The sequence below is a fragment of the Tachypleus tridentatus genome, chromosome 4 (genome assembly GCF_004210375.1).
Source record: "Tachypleus tridentatus isolate NWPU-2018 chromosome 4, ASM421037v1, whole genome shotgun sequence".
NCBI lineage: Eukaryota > Metazoa > Arthropoda > Merostomata > Xiphosura > Limulidae > Tachypleus > Tachypleus tridentatus.
Genome location: NC_134828.1, coordinates 43,550,324 through 43,577,965, shown reverse-complemented (window position 1 = coordinate 43,577,965; position 27,642 = coordinate 43,550,324). Strand labels below are relative to the sequence as shown.

The following is a 27,642-nucleotide window of genomic DNA, read 5'->3' as shown; positions in this document are numbered from 1 at the left end:
GGCATGAATGGGTAATGATGAAAATTGTTTGTGAAATTACAGAAAACTCACCTTAAAAAGTAAACCATACACCACAAGATAACAGAAAACAGCAATTCTGAGCAATCAGTTCTCAATGACCTGGTTGATAACAAAATCTGCTTCCTCTCCCCTCGATTAAGTTTTACTGTAGTGTTTTTAAATATATCTACAAACTTCTGTCCTACAGTGAAATTCTTCAGCTTCCCAGGTAAATTAATAACAAATTTGATTTTCATATCAGTAGGGAAAAGTAATATGAAAATACACAAACTCACACCAGGTAACAACACCTACAGTAAAATCAATCCTGAGCAGTCAGCTTCCAAGAGCAAGACATAATTAATGAGACTTTCATCAAATGGAACTTTACATGACTTTTTATCATTCATAACATAAACAAAAAAATAAAAATTATACTACAACATTTTCCAGACCTAAAAACAATACAAAGCTTCACTGAGTGATAACATTGTACTGCACACAGAAGCATACTTACAATAATTAACTGTTCCTAGGAACCAGACTTTCCCAAACATTTTTGGATGGTCAAGTATAAACTTTTGGAATGCTAAATAATTATATGCTTTGATGATTTTATTTAAAGTAAATACTACTTGCAAAGTTTTCATCAGTAAAACTGAAGTAACATGCTGGCAATGAGAATCACTCATTTAAACATAAAAATGTTATGATTCAATTTATAGTGCATTCTGTACTTGCAGTGTTTCATTAACAACAGTTTGTTTACTGTAAGCTAACACAATTTGGTTGTGAGCAGCAGAACATGTTACTATCATGTAGCAAACAGTGAAACAGAAATACACTTACGATCATTCACAGCCGCAGGCTTTTTCGGATCAGGTGCACCATCTGAAATGTTTAATATTAAAGATTTTTTATAGATTTTCTTACAAAAAATATAAAAATATTATACTATTAGATAATTCAAAGAAATTATCTTCTATACTAAGTATTTAAAATTTTCATGAAAATACAGGCATCTATATCAAGTAGTTTGCACCATTCCTACCATCTATTTCACAGATAAACACTAACTGCAACCAGAATGCAAATTTTTAAGATCTTCAGAAGTATGATGAATTCCAAACAGTTTTTAACTCAGTAAATACAAAAAAAAATTGAGTTATTTCATGATGTCAACTGCCATGTGACTAGAGTTTTGAATGCCCTTGACACCACATAGAATATGCTTTAACTTAGCCCTAAGAGTTCTCTTCTCTTCCAGATTTGTTCTGACTCCAGAACAAGTTCTGCTTCCCTGATAAAATCCAAACATTCTACATACAGTCTGGATAGGAATGTGTTCAAGAATATGTTTGAGAGATAAATAACAGTTTCAATGGAAAACAAACAAATCAAACCCCTTTGAAATATGAAAATTTAGAACACCCCCAATGAGACATATTGTAGATTCTCAGCCAAGTCAATGATCACACAAGGAAAATAAAAAAGGCCTAAAGAGCTTCTAGGTTGGAATCTACAACACAAAAACAGTACAAACAGATCAGACTAATAGGTTAAGAAAGATAAAAATATAAGTTTTGCTCTCCAATAGCAACTGCAACCAACTATGACAGTAGCTGATAGCCATGATCATGGAACAAATATGTAGTAAAAGAAGTAAACTGTAAACAGTTGAAGGTAGTACAGCAACAAGACTGAGAAAAGATGAAAGACTTTCATCAATAACAGGCTAATAATCAAGCCTCTCAGAAAGAGGATTTGGTTTATTGGAGAAAGACAAAACAAAACCCAACCATGAAACCACAGAAGTTAAACACCACTGAGAAAAAAGGAAGGACTGAAGATTTTGAAAATGATCATTCGGTGGTAACTGGACTAACTCCATGTGAAGTTGATATAAGAGGAGAAGATCATGATTCAGATTGCCAAAGGAAAGCAGAATCTTGTTCAATGATTAATTGAGCTTGGCAATTTACTTAAGGTTAACATACAATGCATTTGATGGTAAAGAAATTTAAAAAACTTTAACCTAACACAATATTTTAGGCATAAGCAATTTGAGAATGAACATCAAAAAAGCAATCAAACTTTAGCAAAGCAAAGGTTGCCAATACAGACACAACTTTAACTGAAGGTGAAAGCTGCTACTGCTGTGTGAAGTTACAGAAAATGGTGATGTAAAAAAAAAAAAAATTTAAGACAAGCACGGTAAAGAACTCAATGTTTGAACACACTGAAATAAACTGTTGAGAAATGCCAATTCTCCAACACAAAATTTAGACTGAGAGGTAAGCATTTATGAAAAGATAAAGGATTTTAAAACAAAAAGGAAAAGGAGATTCAAAGCTGAAGAAGCAAAGCATAATAATGGCTCTCATGTGATACACCACTGAAAAGCAAGATTCAGTTGAAGGGGAGGTTGATGTGAGTGCACACAAAGGAAATGGCTTTATGAAATAAAGACATTGCGTACAAAGCAAAAATAAATATCTTTGGTTGTAAGCGTGGAAGACATGATACTCCAATGCTTGCCACACCACAGAAACTGATAAAATTCCTCCTGAACTGTGTCATTCAAAATAGTGTTGATACTAAAATTGGAATTGGACATATGGATTACTCACCAAAGAGATGCAGATAGCTGGAATGGAAGGGCAACGAAGAATACATAGAACGACAGCCAAATAGGGACACGAATATAAGAAATTTGTATATCCAACATTATATGTAGGGAAAATTGAGCCCAGCACTTTGGTGTTGCAAATCCATAAATTTATCACTGTCCTACTAAAGTACTTTAAAATGAGATGTCCTCAGGAAAAGAAGAGTTAAAAACAGATCTCCAATCTTTTGATCTCTTTGGGACCACAAGGAAACAGATGAAACCTGAAGTATCGTGATAAAGATTTTTTACTCCTTTCTTAAAGATATACAACTTCCTCATCCAGAATCCATAAGAAAATGGATTAGATGAAAGATATTAAGACTTGACTGAAAGATCAACCAAATCCAAGGATCCTACACACAAACCAATGACACAATAAATTCCCTCAAGTCAAAATGGGAGATCTGGTTTAAAAAAAAAAAAAAGTCAATGAGCATCAATTATTATTAGTTTTGACTACTTGAGAGGATAAAATAGAATAAGCACAAGTAGTAGACATTAACTGAGAAAGAGATGAGGGAGGGTAAGGCAAGAGAACAGATTACTTGCTAATTGTCTCAATAGGAATCTCTAAGGTTAGCTCAAAAGTGTGTGTGTGTGATAATGCATAATATTTGAAAGTGTCAAAACATACAGCTGCATACAAACTTTTTTTTTTAACTACTGTTCTTATTGATGAACTGCATGCTAAGGACAGATTAGATGAGTAAGGCCTCTCTAAACTCAGATAGTGGTAGAAACACTTACAGCAGTGGTAAGCACTGACTTCTGAAGTAACAGTGAGCAAAGTTAATAACATGACCATCGACAAAAAATCTGGATTACACTGGGAAACTAGACCTTATATACTAGGTTGTCAAAAAATAATGGCAGATTTTAAATTTTAACTTTAATAAGAAATAAAAAATTTAAAAAGCAACTTTATTAATCCAAATAAGAACCTAGTGAATCTACACACTTCTGCCAATGAGAAACAAGATTATTTACACCATGAAATCATAAAATTCAAAAATTCTTTAAAGCCATTCTCTTCTGCTGCTCTGTTGTTAAATCTTAAGTTCTGTAAAAAGTTTGCTGCTCTTGGACGTCTGTGGGTGACAGGTATTGGGAATAAGGAGAATAAGGCAATGTTCTGTAGACCATTCACTGAGCTTCTGAAGTGCCATTTGAGCAACATGTGGTCAAGCATTATCATGACTGGTCCTCTTTGACTGTCTAATGATGGCATTTTATCATATAACTGGCCCTGGTTGAGCAAGTTGTAATGGATAATACTGGCAGCAGACCACTATACATTGACCTTAATCTTCTATTGGTACAACTTTGACTTCAGGAAGTGTTTGGAGCCTCCTCATAAATGAGCCATAGTGAAGATCTCTTTCTGTTATCATACAAGATCCACTTTTTGTTGCAGGTGACAATTTGATAAAGAAATGGGGCATTTCCATTGCACCAAACCAGCACAAAACAGGGTTCAAAATGGGATTTTTTCTGACTCTCACCAAGTTCATGTGGAACCCACTTGTTGAACTTTTTCACTTTTTCAATTTGCTTACAATGACCTGAAATTGTAGAAATGCCAACACCTAATTCTTGTTCCATTTCTCAACAGTTTAACAGGTATTTCTTTCCACTAATACTCTCAGTTGGTCATTTTCAACAGCACAAAAATGTCCTCTGCCCTCCTTATTTTTAAGACTCGCACATCCATTATAAAACTTTTGGAACCAACACTGTACTGTATGTTCCGTGGTGGTTCCTTCACCCCATGCTTGGTTTATATTGCAAGCTTTTTGCAATGCATTATGACCAAGTTTGAATTCCTGAGAAAATATGATGTACAACGTTTTGTTTCCATCATTGATTATAAGGGTCTAAAATATTGGAAATAATGTTTTAGAAAATAATAAAAACACTAATGAATAGAAAAAAAGCTTTAGTTTTTCAGTGGAATATATGAACTCATAAAAAAGACAGGTTTCTTAACCCTATAAATGACCAAAATTTTAACAAAAATCTGCCCTTATTTTTCAAACAACTCGATACATCCTCTTGACTTGTGTCTCATGGAAAACTCAGCATGGTGACATGACATGAACATTCAGAATTCTAGTCACACGGTTATTTAAAGCAAGACAATAACTAATTTTTTATATATATGTTTCTAAGTTAATAAGTACAGTCAATACTGTATTCACAACTTAGAAACTTTAGACATGTGTGAGGTGCTTGTTCTGTATAATTTCGGTGTGCATGGTCAAATCAACCATTAATTCTGTACAAAAGAACAACCTGCGTTAACCCCTCCTAATTTTAAACTGATAAACTATAGGAAAGATGAATGAAAGCAAAATATTGTTGTAAATTGAGTACAGTCAAACTGAATTCACTTGATAAGTGGATACATTAGAGCTCAGTGTCAACATAAATGAAAAGTAAGGGGCCTTTTGGTTCATTTAAACTTCACTACCCACTAAATTAAACCCTATATATATATTTAAAAGTATAAAACACGGAAAATCAGTGCTTATCATTTATTATGCTTCCTCTTTAAACTCCCCCAAATTAATTGCATCCACAACATTTGAAGAACACACATTGCAATGAACAATTATTCCTCTTAAAAAAATTAAGCTGTCTTAGCTGAAAGTGACTACTACTCTATCTAAATTTATACTTATGTCCCCCAGTCTTGCAATTTTCAGAATTAAATATTAAAAAAAGGTGATGCATCAGAACTATAAATTTTCTTAATCTTAAATGCCTCAACTAAATTCAGCTTTTTTTCATAAGAGAAAAAGTTCAGAGGTCTTTATCTATTCTCACACAATAGCCTTTGATTCCCAGATTATCTTATTAGCCCTCCTCTGAGCCCCTTTCCAACAATTCATTGTCCTTTCTAAACCAAAAGCCTACAGATAAGCACAATACACCAAAAGACTTGTATTCAACAATTGTGATTAAAACCTAAAATCATATATACCCTCTTCCACTAACAACAGAACACAGCTTGGATGACTTGAAAGATAGATCAACCAGAACACCCAATATATTTCTACTTCCACAGCACTTTTAAGGTTATTCTAATCAAAACTGTAATCATAATTCAAATTGTTTGTACCTCACATACATAACCATGCATTTATTATAATTAAAATAAATCTGTTTTGTTTTTTATCCACCTCCCCAAATAATCCAAATCCTTTCATACAACATTAGTATCCTCCTCACAGCCAGCAAAACCATAACACTGTCATCAGGAAATTTCAAAAATGTTAGTTTTTCCTTCATTTATATCATTCATATAAATCAAAATAAGCAAACATTCCAATACTGAGCTCTGACATACAGTACCCCATTTGTAAAATTAATCCATTTTGAATGAACTCTATTTATAACAACCCTTCAATTTATTCCATCTAACCCAGGGGTTCCCAACCTTTTGGCACTCGTGACCCCTTACCTAAAAGTTTGAAACCCATGTGACCCCCTACTTAGAACTTACTATCAGCAGCTTAATTTTTCTTTTATTTTCTGTAAAGGAGAGGGAAAGAAACATCTAAAAAAACATATTTAAAAATTCTGTAATTATTTATTAGCAAATTAAATCACATTGGTCCAACCTGAATTCACAAAAAGAACATATATTTCTTAAAATAATATTAACATAGGTTTGAACAGCTATCCAACCCAGCAAGTGAGATGCCTGATGTTGCATTTCAGCAGCAAGTTTTGAAATTCGTGGCCGAGCGTTTCTTAGAGCCAGTCTCATGTCATCTCCAACATCCAATCTGTTCCTATTCTTTGTTTGTATATTGACAAGAGTGGAAAATCCTGCCTCACACAAGTAGGCAGAAGCAAATGGAACAAGGACACGTAAAGCTATCACGCTGACTTTGGAGTATGACTGTAACATAGCGCACCAGAACTGAGTCACGGATTTCACCTTGAAGAGATCACGAGCTGAAGAGTCATTCCTTAGATCCAGAAATTCATCTTGGATATCATCTGGGATGCTGGATACATCAAGTTCAGGACAAAATGGGTTCCTTACCAGGGCCTCCTGTTCCTGTGATAGCTCAGGGAAGTAACACTCGTCTTCTTTTTCTAAAGACTGAAGATGTTCGGTAATCTCATCCTTGAGGAACTGATCCAGTTGGGTCTGAGACTCATCCATCACTCCACAAAGTTTTTCAAACATAGCGATGTTTCCAAGATTGGTTTTCCGATGCCAGTTCTGCAGTTTGGAAACAAAGGCCCAAAGACTATCTTGAAAAAGGAGAACATGTGTTTCCCTTCCTTGAAGCTTCAAATTGAGCTTGTTCAGCTGGTCAAAAATGTCGGCTAGGTACGCAACCCTTTTATTCCATGCTTCATCTTCCAAGTGAGCTATAAGATCTTTCCTTTCTTGAGTCTCCAGGAATAGCTTTATTTCATCTTTCATTTCAAAGACACGATTAATAATGTTTCCTTTCAACAACCAATGTACTGCTGTGTAAAAGAGAAGGACTTCGTGGTCAGCATAGTTCTTTGAATAGGCGAGTGTTGAGTGCTTGAGTCTTCACATAATTTACAATTTTGATTACAGATTCAAGCACTTCCTGCAGAGAGGCAGGGAGAGTCTTACTGGTGAGAGCATATCGGTGAATCATGCAGTGGATGCCCTTTGCTTGAGGTGCTAGCTTCTTCACTCTCGACTGAAATCCTGATTTTGATCCCAGCATAGCCGGTGCCCCATCCGTACAAACCCCACACGTTTTCCCATTGAAGATCTTCGTCTTCAAAAAAAGTTGAAACTTTTTCCATGACATCATCAGCTTTTGTTGGGGTTTCAAGTGCACTGCAGAATAAGAATTCGTCTTTGATGTCACCTGAATTACTGTATCTCACGAAGACAAGCAACTGAGAACATGAACTTACATCTGTTGACTCGTCGAGCTGAAAGGAGAACAAAGGGGAACCCTTGATTTCAGTCAAAACCTGTTCCTTCACATCCATAGACATTTTAGAAATGAGCCTCTGTATAGTATTATTTGACAGGGATACTTGCTGCATCTTCTTTGCACTGGCTTCTCCAAGAATAAGATTTACTGCTTTCATCATGCAGGGTTTAAGAAGTGTTTCTCCAATCGTGTGAGGCTTTTTTTGTTTAGCAATTTCGAATGCAATCTCATATGAAGCTTCCACTACGGCTGCACTCTGCTGCTGAAACGACCCACTTCTATCGATTCTTTGGCTTTTAAGACACCGTTCATGCCGTTTGAAGAAATCCAAACCCTTCTTTGCGTGTTCTGGATGTTTTGTCTCGAGATGACGCTTGAGTTTTGATGGTTTCATTGACTCTGCACTCAGGACAGCATGGCACAAAACACACTGTGGTTTCTCAATGCCGTCGTTGGCGAGCACAGTGGTGATGCCAATGTTGAGGTAGCATTCTGAGTATCTGTGCCATTTAGCCATGGACACCACTCACCTCTACTGCTTACTTATCTCCTTGTTAAAATAAAATAAAAATGTTGAATAATGAATGCTTTGGCAACTGTAGATCTTACACTGACTACTTGTGGGGGGTGCAGGTAGAGTAATGATGGGGTAAGTATTGGGAGGGAAGGGAGCGTGGCCAGTCACGCAAACAAACCCAGAATTATTGTGATTATTTTATTCAACTAGGCCTCTATCTAGCAAATGTTCAGGTTGAGGAATATTGCTTAAATCTTACTTGTAAAAAATTGATGAAAGAGTTAGCACTTAACAATCCAGCCATCCCATAACCATTAGCCAATCACAGTCATCCTTCTATTCCCATCCTAACCTTTTGATTACTATTAACATATTTGAAGAAATCCCTACTATTGGTATTTACATTCAGCAAAACCTTTCACTTTAATTTCATATCTAATTTGATAAAACTATCTCAATTCTCCATAATCCCTCCAATTTCTCACCAATGCAATTAATTTAAATTTCTCACATTTATAGTTTTTCTTTAATTTTAACCTTTACATCCTTTGTGTTAATAACTTTACTACTTTAAACTTATATCAACAACATAGATGAAGGAGTAGCCTTAACAGTTCCACTGTATCCAAGTGACTATTTTAACTTAGTAAGGGATGAGAGCAATTTTGTGACCATGTTGCTTCTCTTCAGAAGACAAAGGTCTGTAAATCTCTATGGACTCTGCCCAAGGCAAATCACTTTCAGAAGATGGCGAGTCTAGTGACTGTTGGCATGACCTTATAATGGTTTTTGCGCCTCAAGGCCAATGGCCCAAGCAGCCACCAGAAACACAGGTGAGAAAAGAGACAAAGGATGACACTGACTGGTGAACTCCATTTTTTACATAAGGCAACAAACTCTAATGATGAGATGAAAAAGACTCCTTATGAGGCACAGAGAGGTCAATCTGCACATCTACTGAGGATGCAGAGTAAAGGGCAGCAGCACGTCTTTTATGGCTGGGAAGACAAAAGTTTCCGTGCCTCAGCATAGGATGTTGTTAGCAGTCCTCAAGCACTGTACCCTTTTTCACCTCAATCCAATTGGAACAATAACAGGATTAAAAAGGGTGGAACCCATCACAGTTGATGAAGTGAGGCTGCTGGTCATATAAATTTGCCTTGTGGTCTTTGCCATCACAAGAGGCACAGCACAAAGAACCACTGCAAGGTATCACAGTGACCAAACTTCTGGCACTGGAAATACTGGAGAAGATTAGGGATACAGGGCTGAACACTACCATATAAGTAAGCTGCCTCAACAGATGTAGGGGGACAGGGAGAAGTGAATGTCAAAATGAGAAGGCAGGAAGGCCTCAGTATTCCACTTGTGAGTGAAGAAACACTGCGTGTCCAAACCGCTTGACTGGATACACTGGCAAGAATCTCGATCTCAGAAATGTTAAGATCCTTCTCAGCAATAACACTGAAGGGATATAGCATGGTGAGTAACCCGAAGAGGCTAACCTCCAAAAGTCTTGGACTTCAAAAGGAGTTTTGTGTTTCCTGGTTTTGATGTTTTAACCAGAATGTCTCCAGATAAGAGTTTCTAGACAGATTTTTTAGAGCCAGCAAACATTTTCAATCCCTTATAAATGAAAAATGGTAGCTTCTGCCCAAGAGACTTTTCAGGTAGAGAATGTGAAGTGAGTAATCATGTTACATTATCACCTCAAACTTGGGACTGAGTATTAAAAGTCCTCCAAGCGTGGTTGCTTACTGATCAAGAGTTGTTTAACCTTAGCAGTGAATGGGTGAGAGATACAAGAAGCCATGAGAAAGCAAGAAAATTTTGGTGTCCACTGACCCCAACTACCATGGAACTGTATGCTACATTCAACATACCACATGACTCACAAAAATGAATATTTAGGATAAATCTTTTCATATTCACTTTTAAATTAACAAATTAACTCATATATAATATTGAAGTTTGGATTAACCTACCAAATGTATTTACAAATTCATATAATAGTTGTTCCATAAAATTTTGACTACAAGTCAACAAATGCAATGACATGGCCTTTGACCTCTGACCCATTATGAAAGAGTTAATTCAACATTTTGTGTACATGTCAATTTTGTTGATGTGCTGAACAATAAGTATCATCTGACAAACAACAAAATGTCTCTCTACAGTCTCCAATAACAGTTGCTTAAAATGCACTGTCAAACCAGTGCACTATATATAGTCTTCCTATAATTAATTTAAAATTATTTATTGATGTTAGTGCCAGAATTATAAGATCCGTGAAAAGAAATCATACTAATTCAGCCTGTAGTACTTTATTTTTAGAGGCAAATTACGTCATGTCTTATAGTGAAAGGCCAATGCTGGGACAACAACCACCAGAACACTCTGGTTATGTCCCACTATTCTTAAGAAATCATGAGAGTTTTTCTCAAAATCCTTCCACTTATACAACGCTTTGCATTTTGCATGTGCAATCTCTGTATCCTTTCACCCATACTGTAAATTGATTACTTTGTGGTTTCTGTCCCAGTTTACAAATTCATCTTTATCTAGTCATTTTCTGTTGAATATGCACTTTTTCATGAAAAGCAATATAGTAGTCAATTGATGAAAATGGGTTTTTATTAAGTGTTGCACATTTCCACCAAAATAAATAAATACAAGTTTTAATGCCAGTTTATTACAAAATTACACTTCCCAGAAAATATGAGAGTCAAATAAAGTGATGCAAAGACAACTAATATCAGTACACAACACAGGAAATAATTTGGAAAAGTTCTGAATGCTCCAAATATATAAAATCAAGACATCACAGTACATAATTTACCGAATATTTTAACTTAAAGATTTCTTCAAACTGAATTTTAATTATCTCTTCATGGGATCAACCAATTTGACCAACCACCTAATCTCTTTCTATTAAAGTCTTTGTAGATTTAATACTTCTAACATTCAATATAGTTTGTATATCTTTGCAAAAAATCATTATTAGTTGAAGCATTTTTGATAAACTAAAATAAAGATTTCTCCATTAATATATAAATATTTATTTTGAACAGCCCAAATGCAAAGTAATTTTTGTTAAGATTAAAAATATTTTCCACATCTCATAAATCACGAATTTCATATGTATAATCCCAAAATCTCCTAAATAAATTTTAATTTGTTTTTCTAGTTAAACTTTATATTTCATCTGTTACTATGTGACATTAAGAGAAATTAACAATTTTTAAAAATATTTCCATGTAGAATTAAGAGCTTAAAACATATACTACTAAATTACAGATTACTAGCTAAATGTTTATGCCATACTAATTGGTATAACATAAACAAAAAGTAGTTTAATAAAATTTTGAATTTAAGACACTAAAACTTTGTCATGCATAGTAGAGGATACTCAGAGCAAAAAGGTTGAGGAAAGATTAGAATTTAATTAAATACTTCGCAATTGAAATATTGAAGGCCTTTAAACACAGTGCAATTCCAATGTAAACAGGGCTCTCACTAGGGTCTTGCAGCAAAGGGTTGTGAATTCTCAACTTTGCTTTTTGTCAAGTGTCCCAGCGAGATTTAAGGATTCCACTGGTAAAATTAAATAAACTCAAAAAAACATGACAATGGAATACTTTTTCTACAAGTTACACTATGGTTTTACCTTCTGTAAGTGGAAAAAGAGCATGTTAATGTTCAGTGAAAAACTATTTAACAGTTTACTCTGCATGTTGTATATCTGAGTGCAAAGTAATCTTCATGACAAGGTTAAAAATATTTTCTTATCTGAAAATTTGAGTATCATTTGCACAACCCCTAAAATGTCCTATACATATCAAATCTTTTTCAGAAAAACATATTTTAACTGTTATTTTCTTTTCTCTAACTCTATATGAATACAGTTGACTTGACTGGCCTCATAACCACCATAAAAGGTTAAAATATAATTCTAAACTTCCTCCATTTTCTTTTTGGAATTACTGCAAGTCATAACAGAAAATCACAATTGTTTATCTTAAGTAGCTTAACCCCATCCAAAGAGATCACAGGTGAAATACCATGTCACTGCTTTTGTTGACTTTTATTGAACTACTATTTAATGAAAGTATGTCAGTAAGTTTGTTACCAAACTGTAGATTATAATTCAACTGTTAGTATTATATATTATTATATTTAATTCAAAAGTATATATAAAAAAAATGCAGTTAAACACTGATTCTTTTGTGTCACATGGTTTGTTGAATGCAGCACTGGTTCAAATTAGATGTTTGTAAGGTCAAAATACAAAGTTCATAGTTTCATACCAATTAGAAACTCAAACTGCCAATATGAACAAACTAAAATATAAAATACAAACTTCCTATCTTTTCTATCTGCTGAGATATAGCTCATGAACTGAATTAAACATAATAACCCCACTCACCTCTTTCCACTTTTGGAAACAGCCCCTTATACACACTTACTTGTACATATAACATGAATACCAAATGAAAGATCAGAACGTCTCACCCTGTGGGTTTCTCAGCCATTTTTGTGCATTAAAATGCCATCTCATTCTTTGAGAAAAGATCTAAAGCAAGTAGGTTGTCTTTAGTCTGCTCAATTTTTTTTTTAAGACCAAAATACAGCTTAGTTACTAAGCTTGATAAATCATAGTGGAATTCTTAGTTATCAATACAACAGCTTATGATTTTTTTTTGGTTATTTAACTGTATTCATAAAACCTGAAAATATTTTTTCATTTCATATCCTCCGTGTACGAAATTTTAAAAGGTTTATCAACCTACATCAAGTAGCAACCAATTACAACTAGAAGATATATTTCTTTTAGTTTTTTTATTTACTGTTCTATGTTTTCAGAAGAATAGGTTTAGTAATATATTTCTAAATAATAATCTATACACATATAATGTGGCTGTACTGTACAAAATAATAGTCTACTAAAACACAGACAACACAGGGCCACTTTGTAGACTGAAGGTTAGTTTTATGTTATTGGATATAGTAACATAAATGCACATATTCCATGTCACTGTAATTTCTATATTGTTAGCCATGCACAGCTAATAATATACACATAACCACACATTTTTAAACCAAAACAAAACACATTAAAATTAAACAAAATATGCTGCATTTCTTAAAAAAAAAAAAAAGGGGGGGGATTATAAAATGTATCATAGGTTTTGGAGGTGACTGTGGAAATAGAACCTACATTGTGGTGGGAATACACCATCAATCAGTCTTAACCTCCAATTTGCTAATCTCACACACACACACTGTACAATGTTAAAGATTTAACTACTTAGTCTAAACATTTATGTTATGTTATAAACTGTAGTCATTCTAAAATTAAAGAGCCATGATTTATATACATTTCCTAATTTTTATGGTGGTTACGAGATCAGTGAAAACTACAAAACATATACAGATATTAGTTAGTGAAAATAATAAAGTTCTTTTTTAAGAAACATTTCATGACAATCTGGACAATATAAATATTTTGTAATTAAAATTGAAAAATTTTCTGATGCATAAAAGTATTTTTAACTTAAAATGAAAATTACTTTGCATGTTGGATAAGCAATATATGAAAAGAAAAAAAGACATGAAAAACGTTTAACAAAATCTTAAGACTTAATAAAAAAAAAACTGATATTTTGCATATGAAAGCATTGTAATATTTTCTGATAATCTGATAAATTTTGTTAACATCTGCTTAGTAACTTCAAATGTTGCAACATGAAAACCATAAGTACAAAATGGTTGAGATCAGTCTTAGGGACCAAGTGCATGCTGAAATAGCTAAAACATATAATAGTATACATATTTTTACATTTAATTATTGTTAATACTATTATTTATTTTACTTTATCTAACCTAAAAAGTTTCAATTTTTATATTTTAGCTATATGTATATTAAATATGCATGTAAAAAAAATAAAGTACTTTCCTGGATTTTTTTTTTTCTTATGTTGACTGTGGATGTCACTTAAACTTACTTTTTTTCAATATTAATGGTAGCATTGCATTAAGTAATATTTATATAATTAAGTAATGCACCAATGAGCAAAAAATAACATCAAAAAAGAAAAAAATGCTCCATAATTATCACAATTTTTGACTTACTAACTTCATGACAAAAGCTATTAAAAATTCAGCTAAGCTTGTCAATGCATTTCCTGAGAGAAAATAAAGTTTGAACTGAAACAAAAACAGACAATTCTCTGTACATACAAAAATATAACATTTGATGAATTAATACTCTGGCTTTTTACTGATTACAAATAATATAGTTCAAAATATCAAACTATTGGCAACTTCTGAAAGAGGATGCAACAGGTGAGTATGACAAGCAGGGTCCACATTTCTATTTTATTATTCTGTAATTATATGAGATTAAAGACTATGTAAATTATTCTAAGCCTAAGCAATAAAAATATAATAAGAAACTTGCATTATATTTCATACTTCTCAAGGGGTGGTAAAATGTTAAAGAGGGAAAACATTTAATAAACATCACAGTTCTAATACTAGGAGAGAATTTTTTTAAAAAGATACTTCCTTATAAAATTAGGAACTTAAAAATTAGATAATACTAAATTAAATTCTAATGCCAAGTTTATTCACACACACTGATAATAAAAATAGTTTAAATTTTGAATGTAACTCTGTGAAAGGTAGTAACGTGCACACTTTGACCTGAGCAAGGTTAAAGGGTTAATCATTTGGTACTTTCATGTGCATTTAATTTCATTCAATTTATTGTCATTGATGAAACATGTTAGAAGTTGACTGTAGATAGAGGTGAGCAAACTGTACATTTTTTAGTTTGCTATGCTACAAAGTTTAAACTAAAATAATTGAGTCAACCTTGCATATGAGGCATACTGCAGCATATATCAGGTACCAATGGGAGTCAAATCTCTTGCACATAAACAACTCATTTGTATGTGAACCAGGAACTAAGGTTTACTAAAGCCATGCTAGTCCACAAGAGGATTATCAAACTTCCAATATATATGTGGTCATAATGGGACTGGAACAGAGATTAACCTCTATTTTGGCCACCAAGACAGAAGGAAAAATTATTAATTGAATATTCCCATACCAAAGAACAGTACATGAAGAAACACTAACAAGTTATAAATCAGCAAGATGCAAATGGAACATAATATGGTTCTACTTCCCCTCAATGCTATCACAAACTTCAGATAATTTAAGCCAATATCAAGACAACTCAAGAGAAACACCTGAAAGTTACTGCATTAGGGTCATGTACTGAACTGATCCAAAAGACAATATATTTGAATGAAGTTGAAAAACCAAAAATCCCTACAAATAACTAAGGCTAGTGTACAAACACTTTCTTAGAATGGTTCATCACACTACAACTTTTTATGCAATAAAACTTTTAACAATCATAGAAAATAAACTGTACAATGAGAACCTAACAAGTGTATGTTGATAAATACAAGCCAATAGTTACAAGAAACTTAGAGTACTAATGTGATACTTCAAATTCTGGCATTACTATTAATCATTTATATACCACGTTGACATTCAAGGTCAACATTAATGGTTTAAATATAGTACACAAACCTGTAACAGGGTCCATACTGTTTTCTAAAGGGCGCTTGGTTCCAGTAGCAGCACTGTTATTGTCTCCGCCACTGGGAGTAAACTTTGCTGCTATCTGTAAAAATAAATTTTTTTTTTAAATTAAACACGTTCTCACTAATACACAGTTGCCATTGGTCCTCCATTTGAGAGAAAATCCTACTTCCCTTATTTGCCTTCTACTTTTTTGCACATTTGGGGGATATTTTAAAGAATTTTGTTTATTCTTATGTTAAACATTTCTTAACTGCACAAGAGTCCTTCAAATACTACCCATATCAATGATATGGGCATGATGCACTTCTATTCCCAATTTAAAAATGACAACACTATAAAATACCCAGTTATTACACAGTAATACCTCTTATTGGTATACAAGGTTCTTGTTTGATTTTTAAAATACATGGTATACATATAAAGAATATGCAAGGCTAGTTGTAATGTTAAGCTACTAAAACTACTATATTAAGCACAAGAACCCACCAATTCACTGCTAACAATATAAGGTTTAAAGATATGTATTCCATTTTAAATTTTTTACAAAACAAACAATAAGAATGTAAAAATTATTTAAAACTACGTCAACAGTAGTAAAATAAACATAGAACACCATTCATGATAAAAATTTATCTGAAACATATTAGTATATAGTACAACAGTATGTAAGTATACAAATTTATTAATACTTAGGGACTATCCACAAGTATCCACAAAATGTAGCACTGATCAGTAATCAGTCAAAATTCCAAAACATTTTGTTTGTGACCTACCATTTTTTATAATTAGAATCACCTCTCATATATTAATAGAAAGATACTTATAATTTTATCTACATAAACAATGAAATCACATCAAATTGCTAATGAAACTTTTTCATGATGCAAAAATTCAAGACATGATACATAATTATGACAATGGAACACATGATTATCATGCTTAGTCATAATGAGCATATAATATTTTATATAGTTCATAAACAACTAGGGCTTACAGGAAGATATACATTAAAAAACAGTTCTTGTAATTTGGTAATGAAGCAAAGTAGTTGTCAACTTAAAGTAAAACTTTTCCGAAATAAAAAAAGAAACTTTTACTAACTTGTATCATTAGTTGTTAATATTTAATGATAACCAGGCTAGTAGTTATATCTGCAAATATTTGGTAAAACACAGCCAAGAGAAGAAAGACTAAAGATCAGTTTTATATTATTTGATATGTCACATAAGTGCATATGCACATTATCAATGTAAGTAATGTTAGCTAGGCATGATTGGATGGTCAGCAAAATAAAAAATATAAACATGTATAGCCTTAAGAGATTTAACCTACTTAGACTAAACATTTTTATTTTCATGTTATGATAGGTAGTCAATCTAGCACAAAAAAAAACATTTCCTAAATTTTTTTTATGATGGCAACAAGGTTGGTCAAGTGACAGATCCCACATATTTACTCAAAATGTTTGAAATGTATTTAAAAGGTTTTATAGATTATATGTAAGTAATATTTGCAATTTTTGGGATGAAAAAATACTTTTCTTAATCTTAATGTGAAATAAATTTGCATTCAGACCAGTAATGAAACAGAGTCCATTTTCACCAACAAATCTTTAGTAAAAATATTTCATAAAACAATCTGATATTTTGTGAATAAAAAGCATGCAATCTTTACTAAAAATAAACTTTTATGAAGATTCACATGCTTTATCAAAAGTTATAATGCAAATACTTAACATATGTAAATGTGTAAATAAATTCGTGGATATTATATAATATAATATACGAGTTCATCTACACATTTTCACATGATACAGCCTGTGTATCTTCAAAACATTTGGTAGACTTTAGGTACAGGTTACAAGCATTTTGTACACAAAAAATCAGATTTTTTAATGAAATACTTTTACTAAAGATTTGTTTGGGAAAATATTAAGTCTTATTTCATTACTAGTTCGAGTGCAAAGTGATTTCATGTTATGATTAAAAAACTATTCTTCAGACTAAAAATATAATAGTGTAATCTCTAAAACCTCCAAAATACATTTTAAATGTTTGTTTTCAGTAAGACTTTATATTTTGTTATTTTCTATACCCTATGTGGGGTCTTTCATTTGACCAACCTCGTAACCATCATAAAAGAATTATGAAATAAAAATTATGCTTTTATCTTGTTAGAATGATTACATACAACAAAAATACAAATGTTTAGACTAAGTAGATTAAATCTCATAACACTATATATTTATTATTTTTTTATGATACTGACCTTCCAGTCATGCATAGCTAACATAACTTGCATTCATGCAGTACACTCATGTTACCTATCCAGTAATATGACATATATACAGATTATTACTATTCAGAAATAAATTACTAAATTTATTTTTCTTAAAATATAAAACAAGCAGTAAAGCAAACAATTCTCTTCTAGTTACAACCTTTGACCTCAGTTGCTGCTAGACATAGGTTGCTAAGCCTTGTAAAATTTTGCACGTGGAGAACATAGAACAATTTTTGTTTTAGGTTTTATATATATACAGTTGAATAACCAAGAAATAATAAATAACTACACTAATACCACAGAATTCCAGTATAATTTATTAAGCTCAGTAACTAAGATGTATTTAAATTTTACAAAAATATGAATCTTTCAGCAGACTAGATACAACTACCTTCTTAAAATCTTGGATTGAAAGAAAGTGGTAACTTTTACACAAGCTAAAATGGCTAAGAAACCACTCTGGGCACATTCTAAACTGACAACTGGTTACTCACATATGTATTGAAGTAAGTGTATATAAGGGACTGTTTCCAAAAACTGAAAGAGACAAATGGGGCCCACTGTATTTGATTCAGTGCATAAGCCACATTTCAAAAATAAAGATATGAGGATCTTATTTTATATTTTAGTTTCTCAATATTGGTGACTTGAATTCCTAATTTGTACAAAACTATAGATTTAGTATCTTGACATTACAAACATCTAATTTTAAACAGTGCTGCATTTAACATAGCACATAACTCACTAAATTCTATATTTAGGTATGTTAATATTTACTTTCAAATTTAGAAATGAGCCAATGCATAATATTAAAGTTTGAATTATAATATACAATTTGATTCCAAACTTCCTGACATAAATTCATAAAATAGTAGTTCAATAATATTTTGAATGCAAGTAAAAAAAACACGCAACAACATGGCCTTTAACCCATGACCAATTCTGCAAGGACAAGAAATGTCATGAGCAAAGTAAATGTTACATAAAAAAGTACTTGTATGGAAATCCTGATGATTTTAATCAAATCTTCAAGTATGCTCCTTAATATGGATACAACACTGAACAAGTTATCTAATAAAGTTATACAAGGAATTTCCCTAGTAATAGTTTTTATTATACAAGTGTGATAACAAATCTTCCAGTATTTCTGTTAGTAATTCAGCAACATCTTCTACTTCTCTTTCTAAATCTCAGTACAATTAAAGGTTTTCTTATTTCATCTATTTTTTAATATCATTTTCATCATGTAGAATAGACATTTGAATTTAAAATAATATGTTGATAATTATATGCATTCTTAAAGCAAAGATGTAAAACTGATTTCAAGACTGTGTTGTCCTTTCTTCAATGAAGTTGTTTGCACAATTATTCATCGAGTATGTCAAAGTAATAGCTCATATACAGTCTTGTGAGACAGTTCATTTCAGTTTACTATAGATTTTGATTTATCACACCAGTAAGACCTGTAATATTAAATTGTGATTACTAATAATGGATCTTAATATACAAACAATACTGCCATTGTTCATACCATTTTTATGACAGACTAAGACTATTTAATCACGTTCTCTTGCTCTAGCCAAATCAAACAATATGCACATAGCAGACTGTTTCCAAGCCAACATACTGTCTGTTTACCTCTGACAGTATTAGGCCAGCTGTTGCCAGGCCAACATGTATTCTGTTTACAATTAATGGGTCCCAAAGAATTATAACACATGATTATTGTAGCATGTGAATGGGTAATCTCAATTGCAAACACATAAATTTCACACAGATAATACTAATTATTGTACAAAAAAACAAAAACAAAAGAAAACATCTACAACACTAATAAATGCTAAATTGGAATGATTTATTTCAAGCCAACTGTGCCCTACTAGTTGCAAATCCATCTTATTGCAATGACCTCTAAACCTGTTGTCTACAATTTGTTAGTGATCAGTGAACAAGTGTAAAAACTGACACCAGATGTCAGCTCAAAGCAGCTGGACCAATAAAGATTAGTGATATACCAAACCATAGCTCTCTTTATGCTCTACTTTGGTCTGGATCCAATAAAATTTGCTAGACACAAATAAACCTTTAAAACCAATTACAATTCTTTTAAAAGAATTGTAAAGTAACATACATTACACGTAACATTCAATAAAACATCTAAATGCATGAACATTAATACTTGACAGGTATTTTATACATTGCTTTTCCAGGAAATCTTCAATAAAAGTTAAACATCAAGTTGTGTCCGATTCCCTTTGTCAATTGGGTACGCTGGATAGGAAGTCCTTATCTATATGAACGAGACATCTAAAAATGGCATACTATTCTGCAGTTTATGAAGAAATAACAAAAATCAAGTTTTTTTCTTCATAACAGTCGTATGATTACAATGTCATCACTGTTATGTCTAGTTCAATATCACAATGGTAGTTATTGATGGATTATCAGATCCATAACATATAACAAATACTACTTATGTTGCATGTGTTGGTTATGGAGTCATTCTTTTAATCAACAATTTCCACTGTTCTGCAACCATACTTGTATGTATTAATTGGCATAATCAGCATGCTTAAATATAATGCCATTAACAACTAAATAAACATATAGATATTAACATAATACATTTCACATTATGTGTAGTGTATGTGCAGCTTCAATTTCTTCCTTACTCCCAATAATAAGCAGTTCCAAATAACTATAGCTTCTGACCACAGGAGCATATGATTGAGAAATTGCAATTGTGAATATATAAATTTCACATAGAAAATACTAATTATTATAAACCCCCAAAAAAACATCTACAGTATTAACACATGTTGAATTTGTATGATTTACATAATGGCAGCTAAACTCCCCTTAGCTGTAAATCTACTTTTAAAAACATTGTGATCATCATGAAGCTCAACATTTGCCATTTATCAGCAAGCAAATGTTAAAACTAAGATCAGCATGTTGGTACAAACAGCCCTGGCCAATAAGGATCAATGATATATCAAACAATAGTTCTCTACGTGCTATACTTTGGTCTGGCAAGTTTTGTTACTACTTGAAAACATAAAACTTTAAAACTATTTAAAATTGATTTTAGCCATTTAATTTTTTAACATAAACAAGGTCATACAATACACTTAGTAATTAAGCTGTATTCGAGTCTATAATACTATAAAATTTTGAGCTTACTAAAGTTTCACCTTACCTGTTTGAATCAAAGCTTTAAAAGAACAAGTTTGGAGGTGGCATACAAAAATTTATATTTAGGTGTACTTTTTCAATACATGTTCTTAAATTACAAAATTAAATAATGTATAAATTTAAAATTTCAATTATTTACAGTTTCATACAAAACTGATTGGCATACATTCATAAAATATCAGTTCAAAATAAATTTTTGAATGCAAGTCCACCAATGCAATGACATGGCCTTTAACCCATGATCATAGGAAGGCCCATAACAATAGGGTTAATGGCAGTACATTTTACCTTGTCTTGACACAGGTGTCATGTAGTACCAGGTTATAAGGAAGTGATAAATCAGACATTTTGTTAACATTGTTCCAATGTGAAGGTAACATGAAGCAAACAGTCTATTTACAGGTATGATTTTTAATTATGAACTGCAAAATTGAACTGGTTGTGTAAATCTACTAATTTACAACTACAGAATTCATCAGTGTGTGAATTAGTTCTTGTTTTTAACTATTTAATAATCACTGAAACAATAAGATGGGTTTTAATATTGCTCTTCACCTTTATTTTTATTCCAGCTTACTTTTTTTTTATTTCATGTGTAGGTCTCATGTTACATAATCTAGATATTAATTTAGTACAGGTGGATGAGTGGTATAGCTGTGCAGTTGCTGATCTGACAGTCCATATTTTCAATATTTATCCATTTCCTTCTTGGTGAGTAACAACTGTAACCTATATTTCATTTAAACCACTTTACACAGTTATATGATAGGAATCTTGTAGTTTATTTATTTCTCTTAAAATACTAGAACACCCTATTATAACCATTAAAATAAGTTGAAATACATCTAATATATAACCACATACAATGTAGTAACCAGACGTTTTATAATCACAGTAATGAATTTTCTTAAAACTTTAAAAGGTCTATGATGAAGTCTGTTTTAGCGAAACACCTAACAAATATATACATTTTTAAAACCTAAATTTAACTATTTCCAACATTCGGATACTACACAAGATGAAATATCCAAGGGATTATTTTCTCGTAGTAAATCTAAAACATTTTTTGGGAAACTTTTATCACTTGCCAACCATTGTCGAAGGTTGTTTTAGGCCTAACGTTCAATTCAAATAACTAACGTTATCCTTAGTACTAGTAGTAGTACAAGGGATCCAATCAAACTTCAACAGCTCATGTATATAGGCTTATCACATACTTTCAATAAATACTATATCAAAAGAAAAACACATTTTTCAACTTACTTGGCGAGCTCTCTGAAGTGCATCCGCAAATGCAGAACTTCCTGTACTTTCAAAACTACCAGTAGATTGGGAACCAACCTTAAAATCCGTCATGCTGTAGTACTCAATATGGCGATACACCGACGATCAGTCACGTGACAATCTATGTCGATCTTTATAATAAAATACGAAAGATTATCAGCATACACACTCACATATTATAAATTTATTATTTGTTAGGAATATTTAATTTGTATGTTTACAAATGAATTTTAGCAACTAAAAGGTGACAATTTGATTAAGTTATTATATTTGGAATATAGATTGTAACCAAAATGATTGTCAACGACACAATTAAAAAGTAAATATTTATAGTAACGTTATGTAAAATTATATTATCAGATTCAATAAACAGTATTTTATATAATACAACCACATTTATAAACTGAACTGAAGATCACACTGAGATAAAAAGATTACAAATGTCCTTATTTTATAAGCCAAAAGAGAAACATTTTAAGTATTAAACAATCAAGAAATCATCCTGAAATTAAAGTGCACAAGCAAGGCTGTTCAGCTAGAATAGAAATTCAAATATCGACTTCTAATAATTGTTCTCTTTCGAAAAGATGTATTTATAATGAATACACTGTAGGCCGAGCGCGGCCCTATGGTTATTGGTTACCTTGTCGAATTATGCCAATAATAATGTTGCCGTACACAAACTGGCCAGTGAATTAAGACTTAAATTTTCTGCATAAATATTTGTTTTATTTGTTCATTCTCCTCAATATTTCCGAATCTGTGCTATGTAGATTCTTAGTCATTATCTGTCAGACAATAGCGTACATGAATATGATGTCGAGGAACACCCTTCAGCTTAACAACTTGAAGAAAGAGCTGTTGTGGGTGGGTGTACTTTTCTTATAGCAAAGCCACATCGGGCTATCTGCTGAGCCCACTGAGGGGAATCGAACCCCTTATTTTAGTGTTGTAAACCCGTGGACATACCGCTGTATTAGCGGGGGGCTGTTGTGGGTGATATAAATTTTTTTATTATAGAAAACAATACAAATACAAGTTTTTATTGAAAGAACCGTATCTGTGATATTAGATATTTCTCAATATCTGTAAGATAATTATTATACAGGTATCGGGACCTGCATCTGTACATATCAGGCTAAAATAAATTACTTTGTGTCTTGTTGGAAACCTTATTATGTGTGAAGATTAACTCATTGTAAATAAATGACAAGCACTTTATAACTCAAATATAAATTAAATCCTAATATCTAGAAGTTCTTAAAGTGCCTGGCATGGCCACTTGGGTTAAGGCGTTCGAGTCGTATTATGAGGTGCGCACGTTCGAATCCCCGTCACATCAAACATGCTCGCTCTTTCAGCCGTGAAGGCGTTATAAAGTGACGGTCAATCCCGCTATTCGTTGGTAAAAGAGTAGCCCAAGAGTTGGCGGTGGGTGGTAATGACTAGTTGCCTTCCCTCTACTTTTAACTGCCAAATTAGGAACGGCTAACGCAGATAGCCCTCGTGTAGCTTGCGCGAAATTAAAAAAGCAACAAACAAACAATTTTTCTCTTAATACTTAAAATATTTGTTTTTCTGAAAACGACCATGTAGGTTATGTATACTTCAGAGTAATTTCAGAAATCTTAAAATTAGGATGAAACTGAGAAATATCAAGAATGTAGGCTCGATTTTTCCAACTGAATACAGTACACTAGAGTGAATTTATTTAAAGAAAACTGTAGGAATATGTTTATCTACACTAAAATCAATATTTTGGGCAATTAAATGTACAATTCATAATTATACGCTATCCAAATTCTGCTATTTTATGTGAGAATCATTTCTGCATCACTTTGTTCTCATGTGAACATGCAAATATACAATTGGCATTATGCAAAACATTTATGTATTTGATAATTAAACTGATACTTCACACGTACTTTACAATTAAATGTAACAAAATGGAAAGGTATGTACATACACACTGTAATAAAACTAGGCTTATTCTGCTCTTTTATAAGCACTATTCTATATATGTCACAGCTATATTAATGTGTTCTTTGTTGTTGTTCAAGCAACACAAAATATTTTGGACCACTTGTACTGCGTACTGATTATTTATCATAATGATCACTGACAGATTAAGAATCTTGGACTGGAAGGAGTCACCTGCAAAAATTTAATCTCTCGTGTAAGTTTACGAAAGAGTGTATTGACAGTATTGGGCCTATGTTTTAATTGTTTTTCCGGATAAGCCATAATGCCATTTATCAGATAAGACATGTCTTAAATCCTGCAAATTAACCCAAAATTTCTCTCTCATCCTTTAAACGAAGTGGTATATTTAAACTTCCTCGATACTCAGGGACAACATCAAAAGTGAGTATACACAGAGCTGTACACTGTATTGCATGATTGGCCAGCAGCCGATATTAGAATGTCATGAATGATCACTTCGACTTACGTGAGTACTTAATATTGTGTCAACATTTCAACTGAAAAGCTTTCAAACTGTTATGCCTACTTATGTAGGTGAAATACCTTCAAAAAATAAAAATCCTTGCATATATTACTAGATGTGAACATCCACACCAGTTTCATGTTGCCACCACGTCCATGTAACGGTCAATCCCAGTATTCGTTGGTAAAAGAGTAGCCCAAGAGTTGGCGGTGATGACTAGCTGCCTTCCCTCTAGTCTCACACTGCTAAATTAGGGACGGCTATCGCAGATAGCCATCGAGTAGCTTTGCGCGAAATTCAAAAACAAACAAACAAATTAATACAAGTAATAAACGATGTAATAGTAGTATTACAAGTACCAGACTAACTAACTACAAATAACAGACTCAGTAACAGCTGATAGTAGCAGAACAAATAGAAATATGTTTGTTTTGAATTTCGTGCAAAGCTACACGAGGGATATCTGCGCTAGTCATTCCTAATTTAGCAGTGTAAGACTAGAGGGAAGGCAGCTAGTTATCACCACCCACCGCCAACTCTTGGGCTACTCTTTTACCAACGAATAGTGGGACTTACCGCACATTATAACGCCCCCACGGCTGGGAGGGCAAGCATGTTTGGCGCGACCTAAATTCGAACACGCGACCCTCGGATTACGAGTCGAACGCCTTAACACGCTTGGTCATGCCGGGCCACTACTACGAGGAAACGCAAACTTTATAAAATGCCCAAAGCTTTATCTAGCGGATAGCTTGAACTTTCTTGTCAATCGTAAAAACTGATAGAATACATTTTAACCATAAAAAAGATTCAGTTTTTGAGCTTCTTTACACTAATAACTGGTTTTTATTTAATGTAGAGCAGTGGTTCTTAACATTGTTGGAGGTACTGAACCCCGGAAGTTTCGTACTTGCATTCACTAAACCCTTCGTAATTGGAAAAATAAAATATGATTTTTCAAATTCAAAACATAAGTAGATATTTTATTAGCGTACAAAATGAACCATGCATCAGTTGCACACAATATAACTGTGTTCAAAGAACAAAACCAACAAAACATGAATTTCACACAAAAACAAAAACATAACTTAATGAATATTTACTGCAAATCAATGTTACTTTTGCTGTTGTCTTTCAGAGACAAGTTCAGAAATGTGCGGCTTCATCTTGGCAAGTGCCACACCCATATCATTTTTGCAACAAAGTCTGTTCCTTTTCTTCGTTCTTATGTCTACCATCCTCGAAAAGAATTGCTCACAAAGATACGTTGTAACAAACGGTATGAGTATCTCAAGGGCTTTCTTAGCAATAAGAAGGTATGCTACGATTTGGTTAAGCCAAGATGTTGAGAGCGTTGTTGTACTGAAAAGTTGCTGTTGAACCTGGCTCTGCTGAAGTTTAATGATTTCGTCGAGGTGTTCATCACTGACATCACCTGTCGCAACACTAAACGTGAACGGCCGTCTCACCCATGCTGGATATGACTCTCTGGTGGGGAAGTATCTGTCGAGAGTATCATCTAAGTGCATAGCAATTGCTTGCTTCAGTTCCCTGGGTACATAAATGTCTCCAATTTTAGACACATCTTCGATCTTACTTATACAGTCGTCCAGCAGGGGAAAGTTTGTGAAGTTATCATCCTCTGTTTGTCGTTTCCATAATGGTACCATTTTTTGAAAAGTCTTCAGGTTTTCTTCAGCTTCGATGATGTTGACTCCACAACCCTGCATCTGTTGATTAAGATGATTGAGAGCATTAAAGATATCGGTCATGTACGCCAAAATGAGAATGAACTCAGATTTTTCGAAGCAATCTGCATGACAATGTTGGTGCTCTCGCAAAAACAGGGCTATTTCCACACGCATGGCAAAAACACGATTCAGCATCTTTCCCCGGGATAACCACCAAACGTTAGAATGGTACAAAAGTACCTCGAATTCAGAGCCCATTTCATTACACAGCTCTTTGAAGATGCGGTGCTTCAGGGCACTATTTCGCACAAAGTTCACACATTTAACTACAATTTTTAATACTTCTGCCAGTTTTGAAGGCAAGGTTTTTGTTGCCAACACATGCCTGTGCAGAACACAGTGCATTACAATGATGTGTGGTGCATCGGCTTTCACCAGAACACCAAAACCAGAGTTTTGTCCCAGCATGATTGGAGCTCCATCCGAACAAACTGCAGAAATCATATCCCACAAAAGATCGTTGTCTCTGAAGAAGTCATTCACAAGTTTCTTCACGTCGGCTGCCTTAGTTGTTGTTGTAAGAGGCTTACAAAATAAAAAAAAAAATCTTCTTTTATCTCGTCGTTCTTCACATAGCACACGAATACAACAAGCTGGCTTAGATTGGAAACGTCGATGGTCTCATTGAGTTGAAGGTTGAATTGTGCTGGGCTTGAAATCAGATCTGTAACTACTTGAGCCAAGATGTCATCGCTCCTGTCATCTATTCTGCGGCTGATGGTGTCATTTGAAAGATGGTGTCATTAGCAGCTTTTCACAGTATGATATTCGCCATCTTCAACGCAGCTGGTTTTACGAGTGCTTCACCAATGATGTGTGGTTTGTCCTGCTTTGCAATCAAGTACGTAACTTCGTACGATGCTGTGAGGATCGGTTTGTCGATGGGTACAATGCTGAGAACAGGCAAAGTAGCCTTTTCATCGAACCTGGCT

General features: G+C 33.0%; 1 protein-coding gene across 3 annotated transcripts in view; it reads right to left on the bottom strand.

Annotated features, from left to right (window-relative positions):
- The window catches only part of LOC143248985 (far upstream element-binding protein 1-like), a 100,029-nt gene extending 77,379 nt beyond the window's left edge, over window positions 1–22,650 (bottom strand). For 2 of the 3 annotated variants that reach the window (XR_013027312.1, XM_076498077.1), the window contains exons 1-3: window positions 22,493–22,650; window positions 15,737–15,830; window positions 850–891 (exon numbers count right to left, since the gene is read on the bottom strand). Coding sequence is in view for 2 of the 3 variants with exons in the window: in XM_076498077.1 (XP_076354192.1) it covers window positions 850–891; window positions 15,737–15,830; window positions 22,493–22,585 (229 nt within the window). In the remaining variant the exon portion in view is untranslated. The remainder of the gene's footprint in view (window positions 1–849; window positions 892–15,736; window positions 15,831–22,492) is intronic. The other variant, XM_076498078.1, reaches the window with a different exon arrangement.
- Window positions 22,651–27,642: the final 4,992 nt, after the last annotated feature.